Source organism: Rhea americana, unplaced genomic scaffold (assembly GCF_003343005.1).
Source record: "Rhea americana isolate MKP2758 unplaced genomic scaffold, rheAme1 scaffold_102, whole genome shotgun sequence".
Lineage (NCBI taxonomy): Eukaryota > Metazoa > Chordata > Aves > Rheiformes > Rheidae > Rhea > Rhea americana.
In genome coordinates this window covers 302,323-312,169 of record NW_028185062.1, presented here as the reverse complement: position 1 = coordinate 312,169, position 9,847 = coordinate 302,323, and the positions used below count along the sequence as shown (strand labels likewise).

Here is a 9,847-nt window from a genome sequence, read left to right as displayed (position 1 = left end):
GGCGCGGCTGCTCTTCTACCCGACGCTGCTGTACACGGCGGTGCGGGCGCGGCTGCCCGGCTCCCGCCGGCCCTGGTTCCACCGCATCGACGGCGCCGTGCTGCTCGGGGCGCTGCCGCTGCGGGGCCGCAGCCGCACGGTAAGGCGGGCGCGGCGCGCCGGGCCGGGCCGGGCCGGGCCGGGCCGCGGCGCCTGACGGTGCTTGTGCCCGCAGCTGGTGGCGGAGGAGAAGGTGCGCGCCGTGCTCACCCTCAACGAGGAGTACGAGACCCGCTTCCTCTGCTGCTCCGCGCAGGTGAGCGCCGCGCCCGGGCCGGCGGCGGCCGCGGGCCCCCGGCTGCTCCTCGCCCGGGGGAGGCGAGGGTGCGGCGCCGCCCGGCATCCCCGGCGGCAGCCCCGAGGGCCGCTAGCGGCAAGCGGAGACTTGGCTTCTCCGGGCTTGGCCAAGTTCTAAGTGTGTGACAGCGCTAAGGTTAGGGCTACAACGGCAGAGGAGGGGAGCATTAACTGTACGTGTGTTGCTGTAAAAATATGAAAAGGCTTTTTCTTTTCAGGCCGAGAACAAACCCATCTCACCTTCTTTCCTTTAGCTGAAACATGTCATCTCAGTTTTCCTTCAGTTCCCTTTAACTAAAGCTTTCTGTGTTGTTTCTGATTCCAAGGATTAACACTGCAAAATCTGCTTGCAATATTGCTGTATTTCCCCAAAGTCTTCAGAGGGGTCATGTTTTTCTTTTTGGGAAATAAGAAAATGCTAACTGAATCTACCATGCTTATTTCAGGAATGGGAGGCAATGGGAGTAGAGCAACTGCGTCTCAGCACTGTGGATCTAACTGGAGTTCCCACCTTGCCAAACCTCCACCAGGGCGTTGAATTCATACTGAAACACCGAGAACGTGGTAACAGTGTTTACGTGCACTGCAAGGCAGGGCGCTCCCGCAGTGCCACCATGGTGGCAGCATACCTAATTCAAGTAAGAAGGGTTCTGTACTAAATGGGGTTTACGTTCATACACTCTGGGCAAGTAAGTGTTCAGAGATGGCCTTGTGTCTATAACTTGATTTTTTTCAGGAATCCTAAGCATGTACAATTGCATAAAGCCCATAATTTTACTGAGTTTAGACTGGAGACCCTTTTGAAGAAAAGGATGTAGCTAGGTCCCACGTATATGGTGTTGTCTGTTTTGTAGAAGATGGTAAATACAAGGTCAAGGAACAAGTGAAACTTGTATTTGCTGAACAGCTTCCTTTGACAGTGTAGCTTATCTCTGCACACTTCATTCATTTGTGCTTATATTACCAGCTAATGCTTCCTGGTAGTGAGATAGTGGTGAAGTTGCAATGGAGCTGCCACTGTAAGTAATCGTTTCATTCATATGTACAGTCTGCTTCTGACAGCTCTGTTACTAGCACAGACAGTGGCAAAGAGGTTTGATGTTACAGGACAGAAATTGCTGTTGACAGGAAACTTTGAAACATGCAGTCTCATAGTTGCTGGTTCTGTCAGATTAGTCAGACTTCAAGAAGGTGTTTGGTTTACTGGGCCGCCAATAAAGTACATTCTGATCAGGTTTTGAATGATTCTGCTGTTCATAATTCTTTTTAGGGAGGATTAGTTGGGAGTAACACTCATATAAGGGTAAATTTACTAAATGAGCAGCTAAACTTCCTTTTTTCTTTTGTTCAGACTTTTTCCCTATTTACCCAAAATGGTGAGCACCTCTAAAAATGTAATTCAGGATCATGAGAAGTAACTTCGGCTTTGAGTTCCTCTGCAGATCCAACTGTGTAAGCTAGCTCTGAAAATAAAATCCCACCTGTGGATCCTTCTCTTAAGAGTTTTTAAACACTCCCTGGAAAAATCTTTCCTTAGTAATGCATGAAAGTGCTGGAGCAAGGGGAGTACTGCTAAAGAGGTTAAAAAAAAAAGTGTCCTTTTCCTTCAGGCTGGTGGGACTAGGGCAGGAAACTACTTGCATAATGGAAGCATGAGAGAGAGATAAGATGAGAGCTCCTAGCATCAAATGTTTTTCTTTTTTTCACTGAGGGACTCATTTTGTGAATTTGCATTTACTTTCAGGCTCCTCTAAGAGAGGGACGAAAGGAGCAAGTTTTCTAACTGAACTCTTACGTTGTCGTAGCCTCCATGAAAGCTCCATTAACCTGTGCAAGGATAGAACAGATTTTCACATGCAGTGTTTCTGCCTTTTCAGTTGCATCACTGGAGCCCTCAGGAAGCAATAGAGGCTATTGCCAAGATCCGTCCACACATCCTCATTCGACACAAACAGGTCCAGGTCCTGGAGGCATTTTATAGGAACATAATTGCTGGGACAACTGCGAAGTGTCAGTAAGAACAGTAAAAATCTCAGTGTCTCAGCTCCTTTAAAAAAAAACTTGGATCTTAATGAACTAACAGGCTCAAGTGTTGTATTACCCAATTATCAATAAAGAAGTTTTCACAATACACTGCTTTGCAGGGGAGGTTGGGCAGTTTCATTAATGCTTCTCTCCTTATGGCTAGTCCTAGTTCTTTTAAAGCCCCACAGTTTTCTCCCACATACAACATCAGTGCAGAGCCAAACTGCCATCCACAAAATGTTCTGTAGTACTTGCAGGAAAGGAAGAGTAAACCATGTCTCAGCAGAGACTTTATTCACTTTCTCACCCAAAGGGCTACAGTGCCAGAAAGGGGTAGGAGGAAGTGGACTTAATTCCATCTTTCACCAACACTATGTTACAATTACAAGTTGGGATTCCCTGTACAGACAAGAAAGCAAATGCTCTTAAGAATCATCTCCCTCTTTAAGCTAGGTGACAGCACAGTGGAAAGCAGTTTCCCAGTTTGTTACCTCCTCTCTAGGAGAAGTGCTGAAGCATACAACCCGCTCAGGGTTCGGGCTCAGCTCTGGAATCTGTCCACTGTAAATATCATTTCTACCAGTCCCTCCTGCTGCTACAGGGACACAGGAATGTTCAAATGGGGACTTCCCAGGAGGACAGACATGGCACATTTACTCTCCATGACTGGTAACGGCAGCAATGCAGTCTCCTGGACAGTTAAAACTTGCAGTCTGGCCCAAGAAGGAGGTTGTCCATATGCTATAGGATTTGTTATTGGTGGATAGTTCCAGGCTAAAAAAGCCACTTGCTGGAGTTCTGGCCCCTAACACAAGCCGCTTATTATCAAGGGATCACAGTAATAGCGTTCAGTCCACCTGAAACCTAAGATGTAGCAGTTCAACTTTAATAGTGCTATGTAAGAGAACAGGCCCACAGCCAGATGGCTGGTGCTTCCTCTGCGCAGGTATAGAGGATGGGCTGTTTATTGGATGCTGTGAGCTTGTAGTAATTGGAAGTGGTGCTGAAGATGTTGGGTGCCTCTGAGGTGCACTGCAGAACATCTTTGCTGGCCTTTCTACCACTTGGCCTGTTTTTCCCTCCTAGGCCAGGACAAACTGCAGGTTAGTGAGCAGCACTTTGATGCCACTTGTGACTGTTACAACAGAGGTGGCTGGGTTAAGTTTAAAAGTATTTGCATCGCCTTTTTTATAGCGGTCTCGAAAAACATAGATGCTCCCATTGCAGCTAGCAATTTTCCAGAGGGATGGTACTGAGCTCCAGGCATCTGGCAAGCATAGCCGGGTGAAGCTATCCAGTAAGGGATTGTAGCATAGCAGCGAATCCCCCTCAGCTACAATGAACACCACATCCTTGTGTACAGCAGCATGCATGCGGCCTGCAAAAGGCAGTACATATGGCTTCACGTGGCATTTCTCTGTGTTGGTATCATAGCACTGAATAAGCCGAGAGGGCTTGGTGAAGAAGTCCAAGTCATTCTCTTCCCCTCCCAGCAGGTAAATGACACCGTTAAGGTTTACACCTGCAGCCCCAGATACCGCCACTTCCAACTGGCTGGTCTCTGTCCATACATTGTCTCGTACTCTGTAATATATGACAGCATTAGAGAGAGTGTCCTGCAGAGTTTTCCCCCCCAGTGAATATATAGCATCCTTGCTTGGCACGGAGACAAGGGTATGTTGGAGCCGGTCACGGGGCAGAGGGGCACACCATTCCCAGTCTATAGTTGCGTTGTTGCATTTCCACATGCGTCGTGGAATGGAGCCACCGACAACATACAGATCACTACCATGCTTGCAGGCTGCAGTGATCTGGTGACACAGGCTGTTCTGGCCACTCACACTTATGGAGTCATCATCAGCACAATGCAGAGAGACAGCAAGCGAATGCGTACGTGATGACTCCTTCCCAATCAGGTAGATGTGAACATTTTCTCCAATCACCTGACAGAAAAGAGGAATGCGTCAGCTTCAGCAGAACTCAGGCACATTTACACAAACATCAGTGATGTCTAAGATTGACTCTTTCAGTGTTTTAGGACCTCCTTGGGAGCCTGTGGTGTGTGACCTGCTCCCATCACCTGCCACCCTAGAGCACTCAGGATTCAGAACCTCAAAGCCTTTTCAAGTCAAAGTCACTTCTCATCTCTGATCTAGCCAAGTGAGCAACATCGTTCATTTGAATCCTAGTGTCTGCAGCTTAATTAAAGGCTGGTCACATCACTGAGCAAGTAGAGTCATTGCAAGGGGAATGCCAAACGCAAAGATTTCTGAACGGGCTCTTCAATAACTGGGCATCTAGTGAAATGAGCTACTCATGGCATGGCCCTAATCACTGGTAATAACAGCATGAAGTTGAAGAAGCTGTCACTGAGCTGCCACTCATTTGTCACTATTTATGACAAATATTCCTCGCACAAGCAGCAAGAATTGCAATGGCAATTCACGTTTTGCAACTTTCAAGTGACACCTGTGAGCAGAAGACCCTTTCCTCGGGAAGTGCAAAACCAGAAATACTACACCAACCCCAGAACAGAAGGTCTTTTAATACCTTCAGGCTCGATCGCAGCGTCTCTGAAAAGCCTGCTCGCTCTTCCTTGTTGAAGTTGATCCAGGTTTCTATGGCAACTGTTGGATTCTGAGAACATGGAACGCCATCTGTGGGTTCAGGGACAGAAAGGAATTTATCGGATTTACACAAAAATCAAAGAGATATGCACCCATGACCCTCCGTTCCTCCAAATCCTTCTGGCCATCCAGCCACAAATGCTAGAGTGGAAGAAGAGACAAAGGTTTACAGATTTTGGCAGACATGATCAGTACTGCCAGCCAGGTATCTACATCAGATCTCCTTGGTTAAATATCAGAAGACAGAGCTGCCAGATTTTAAATATTTTGGATGAATTTCAACAAAGGAATCTATGTCAGAGAAAAAAAGGGCAAGAAAGAGACTTTACATGCTCTCTCATTTAAGCAAAGAGATTCTCTTATTTGAGAATTACAGCAGCTGCACTTTTTGGATCCCCAGCTGCTCCTGCAAGCTAATCTAGCAAAGGATGATTTACAAAAATTTGTCTTCGGTATACACTTCTTCAGATAGTTGACCCTCAAGACTGAGTATTTGCTCTTGCCGCTATCCTGTCAACATTTGGAAATCTCATGTACTATGGTCATCTACTGTAGCTTTCCTTAGCAGTGTGACAATAGGAAACATCCTACACTTCACAGACTATCAGATTTCTGTTTGCTTCCAGACATAACTGAAAGTTTTGGTTATGTCATAAGCTATTGTATCATCATCATTAACAACAGTTTTTAGGTGTTTGTTTCTAGTCTGAAAGCCAGCTAGCTGCCATAACGTTAACAATCACATCTGTATTCATTCAGAAACTTCCCCTGAAGCTTCTCCGATTTTGTAATCTGCTCTCTCTAAAAGGCCCAAATTCAATGATGCAGAAGTCATCAGCCAAATTCCAACACTTTTCTCTATATGGGAAGAAGAAAGGGAAAGAAAGGCAGTATTTTGAGCTTGCTTATTAGTAAAAGGGATTTCTGTAAACTGTTCATTGGATATAGTAGCCAGGCCAAAGTGCATAATTGGAAAAGTTTTGATTTTGAAATTGGTCCTAGATCACAACAAAAGGTAAGCTTTATAAACAAATACAGTCATGAAATTTATTTTAATCCTTGCTACTAATAGCTTTCTCTCTTTAATTGCCCATTAACTAAATCAACACACAGGAATTACAAGAGAAAAAAATGATTCTATTCCATAACTAAATAAGGAAATAGATGATGCATGAAAAAAATTTATTAAGCAATTAGTTTAATTTAAGACCACAAACACTAAAGATGGCCATCTTAAAACAATGATTATTGCTTGGCATCACCCACAAAAACCCATAAAAATGGAACTGTATTGCAGCATCATGGACAAGTTTTAAAGCCCTGGCTGTATGCTACTAGGGCAGCACAGAATCTATAGGGATTGGTGGAAATTGGACTAAGTTGTTTGTTGAAGGGTACACAGATCCTTCACAACATTGACCTACTGCAACCCTTACTGTAGAAGTTACAAGAAGGATAATTACTATATTACTTAAGATTTTACAATACTTCTAGTTGAGTCAGCTGAGTGCCTAGCCTAAATAATCCTAATAATTAGATTCAACTGGTAACAACACTAACAGAAGTCTAGAAATACAGCTTGTTGAGTTGTTGCATTACTATGTAAAATGATTAAGAATTAAAAAAAAGAGACTTCAATTAAACTTTTGATATGGCTTTTCATTTTAATGCAAACAAAAAGTCAACAAATTGTTGAAGATTAATAAGCTGTTTAAGAAATCTGTAAGCATGGATTCCTTGTTCTCACAAAAATATGAAAGATTGCATGCTGCTTACCTGTTGCCTCAGGAACTGCTGGGAATTACAAGCAGTCCCTATGTCCCTTTTAAGTCTTTTCTTCCTAAGACTCTGCTTTATAGCTTAATCACTTCATGACTAGCGACGGTGAACAGTTTTCTCTGATGAAATTATGCACAATGTTTTGCTTTGCTTAGCTAAGCCTCCGAATAGACAGTGATTATGACAGCTTGTATCTTTCCATCTGTCTTGGTTATTCAGTCCTTGCCACACTCATACTGTGGTCTCAAGTCTCTCTCCACATTCACACTCTAGCTAGTCTCGCAAACTCCTTACCTGTAAGGATGTCTGTCAATAGGCGGAGAGGTAGATGCAGAAACTCCTCTGTGTCCTGGAGCTGAGACAAATGTGACTTGGCACAGTGTTTGGCAGCTGTGTAGAGCTCCATGTCACTGTGTTGATCTGCCAACCACATGACCTGCAGACAGTTCCTAACCTGCACCGTTCGGGCCAGAAAACGGGAGCATTCTTCAAAAAGGGCAGTTAACTGGTACATGTCTGCCACTTCATAGGTTTCCTGCAGCTCCTCTGCCCTCAGCTTTACAGTCCCATGGTAAATGTAGTCCACAAGGAGCTGAAAGACACTCTCACTAACATCCTGCAGCTCAATCACCCGGTTGTGGGCCTCCTTTAAGTTGGAAGTGAACATGGAACGAAAGAAGCAACTCTGAGCCGAGAGGACCAAACGGTGCAGCTGGAATTCTTTGCCTTCCACTGATATTGTAACATCGGCAAACAGCTCATCCTCCAAGCACAGTTTCATAATACCCTGAGCCACACGGCCTGAGTGGGAGCGATCAGTGAAGGTGTAGTTCACAAAGTAGTTCTCTTCTGTGGAGGAGCCTCCAGTCTCTTCTGATGAGTCCATGGTGCTGCACAGATCAGACCTCCAGCAATCTGTAAAATCACAGCAGTTATAAGACTTTCTCTCTCCACTAACAAGATTATGCAGTAGTCCAGGGTTCAGGGAAAAAATCTAAGATATTGGTAAGAGGCCAGCATATTTTAGATTGACTACAAATAGCACTGCCAGAAACTTCTGTGTGAGCTTTAGAACCTCAAACAAATGAGAAGTTGGCATGATTAAAATTATAAAATATACCAAACTTCCAGTACAGTCAGCATCACATCCCAGCAAAATTAGAAGACATGCCTATCTTTTTACCACTTGTTCCTCTGACACAAAGAAATGCAGGAACAGTTATTCAGGTGAAAAATCCAGCAAGCACACTAGGAAACTGGCAAAGCCAACAGAATGTCGCTGTAGTTCACATCATCAGTAGGAGTCAATTACCATCCAGAAACAGCATCATGAATTTGTGCAGTGGTATCAAATAAGGCAAGTTTGTTTTTACCAAAAAAGAGGCATAAAAAGCCACCAGACATAACCACCAGTCCTTCAAACTAAGAAATGAAAAGCCTGCCAAGTAACTGACGGTCATATTCAGTTCACTAACGTGCCAGATATCTTCAATATGCAAAACAACACTCTAGACGTTGTTAGCCACTGTTTCCCAAATGGCAAGGAGAACTCAACTGGCAAGATAATAACTCTTAGTAGGAAACAGAGATTATTTGCAGAGCGCCTGTTTGTTGCGAGAGAAAGAGGCTTATGACGGCTCTATAAAAGAGCTTTTCTTTAACATGGATCTTGATAGCATTAAAAGCAAATAGATGCCTATTTGCATCCAAATTAAAACTTTTTCTTAATCTCAACCATTAGCCATGGTGACTGATAGCATAAATTGCTTCAATTAATACTGAACATCTATACAACATCACCAGAGACATGATTTTTCTCCTAGAGATTTACAGTTACTCTTCCATGCTCTGTTTTGTCAAGGGTGCACTTTCTTACCATTGGTCTACTTGGTATGGGAGGGCTCCTAAACTTTTTACTAAAATTTTGTTCAGAGGAGGTAGTTTCTCCATCCCTACTTGCCTGAACAGCTCTTTCCCATCCTTGACGATGGCATGCCTTAATTATATCCCTTACTGTTACTTTTCAGCCAGATCTGAATTATTGTAAAATATCTGCATATCATGTTGTAAGAGACTGAAAATTTGCAGTCAGGGCAAAATGTGTTAGTACTATCATTCTAGTGAAACACAGTTTTGCAAGCAGAAGCTTATCATCTACATCAGCTCTCACTTCAGTTCCCACTCTTGATCCTTATATTCAAGCTACCCAAAAGCCACAGCGCAGAACACCTAAGTGCCCAGGAACCAGGATAAGGATGAACTAACAAGACTGTGCAGGAGAACTGTCTGCCCAGGGAGCCCTACACAATTTCCAAGGGACTTAAGCCAAGCCACGAAAGACATGCCAACAGCTGCTAAAGACTACCATAAATGTTATGCCCCTCTTTGTAAATGAAAGTCTCCTTTTTCATGCATGATTTCTTCATATAAGGAAAAAGAAGTACAGGAACATTAAAAATGTCCCTTGAAACACAAATTTACACTCCACACATTCCTTGTGCTAGAGGAACAGTGAACTGTAGTATGCCTGACAGTATGTAATGACATAAATAACACCTGGCACCTAGTTCTTTGCTTCCTCCTGAGGAGTTCACAGATGCCATGACAGCGAGTGGAACCAAAGACGTGAAATACACAACTGACAGCAACTATATACCTTGGCGGGGGGGAGGAGAAAGGAAACCTAATTCGTGGGAAATCAAAAAAAATTACTATTAAGGCCACATTAAAGCTACGAACTGGTGCTCAAAATCCACCGCAACTGGCCTCTGCAGTAGCGCTTTCACCCGGGCTCCGCCGCCGGCCCCGCGGCCGGGCCTCGCTGTCAGCCCGGGCCCGGCGGCCGCCCCAGCCCCAGCGCGCCCGGCCCGGCCGCCCCTCGGGCCCGCGGCACCCACCTGCGGCGCCTCCCTTCATGCCGCCGCCCAGGAGCCTCCCGCCGCCGCCGCCGCCCCGGGGTGCCCGAGCGGCTCCCCGCGCCCCTCACCCTGCGCCAGGCGCCGCCAGGCACTCGCTGCTTCCGGCCACCGACCCGGAAGCGCCGCGCCGAGCTCCGCGCGCATTTCCGCCTCGCGGGAGAA

The 9,847-nt window shown here is 45.2% G+C and overlaps 3 protein-coding genes across 4 annotated transcripts in view; 2 read left to right on the top strand and 1 right to left on the bottom strand.

Moving 5' to 3' along the window:
* Positions 1–2,467, top strand: part of PTPMT1 (protein tyrosine phosphatase mitochondrial 1) — a 4,054-nt gene extending 1,587 nt beyond the window's left edge. The window contains exons 2-5 of the mRNA XM_085305414.1: positions 4–139; positions 215–295; positions 783–974; positions 2,214–2,467. Of these exons, the coding sequence (XP_085161540.1) occupies positions 4–139; positions 215–295; positions 783–974; positions 2,214–2,354 (550 nt within the window). The 3' untranslated portion in view covers positions 2,355–2,467. The remainder of the gene's footprint in view (positions 1–3; positions 140–214; positions 296–782; positions 975–2,213) is intronic.
* Positions 2,468–2,631: 164 nt separating this feature from the next.
* On the bottom strand, positions 2,632–9,793 carry KBTBD4 (kelch repeat and BTB domain containing 4). 2 transcript variants are annotated; one of them, XM_085305609.1, is made up of 4 exons: positions 9,754–9,793; positions 7,062–7,682; positions 4,912–5,018; positions 2,632–4,304 (listed from the first exon to the last, which is right to left on the bottom strand). In XM_085305609.1, exons 2-4 carry the CDS (start codon positions 7,651–7,653, stop codon positions 3,444–3,446), a joined length of 1,560 nt encoding a protein of 519 aa, XP_085161735.1. In that variant the 5' UTR covers positions 7,654–7,682; positions 9,754–9,793; the 3' UTR covers positions 2,632–3,443. The 2 variants fall into 2 exon arrangements, with proteins under 2 accessions (XP_085161735.1, XP_085161728.1); XM_085305602.1 differs by lacking the exon at positions 9,754–9,793 and adding an exon at positions 9,665–9,747.
* Positions 9,682–9,847, top strand: part of NDUFS3 (NADH:ubiquinone oxidoreductase core subunit S3) — a 5,435-nt gene continuing 5,269 nt past the window's right edge. The window contains exon 1 of the mRNA XM_085305401.1: positions 9,682–9,804. Coding sequence (XP_085161527.1) covers positions 9,682–9,804 — 123 coding nt within the window. The remainder of the gene's footprint in view (positions 9,805–9,847) is intronic.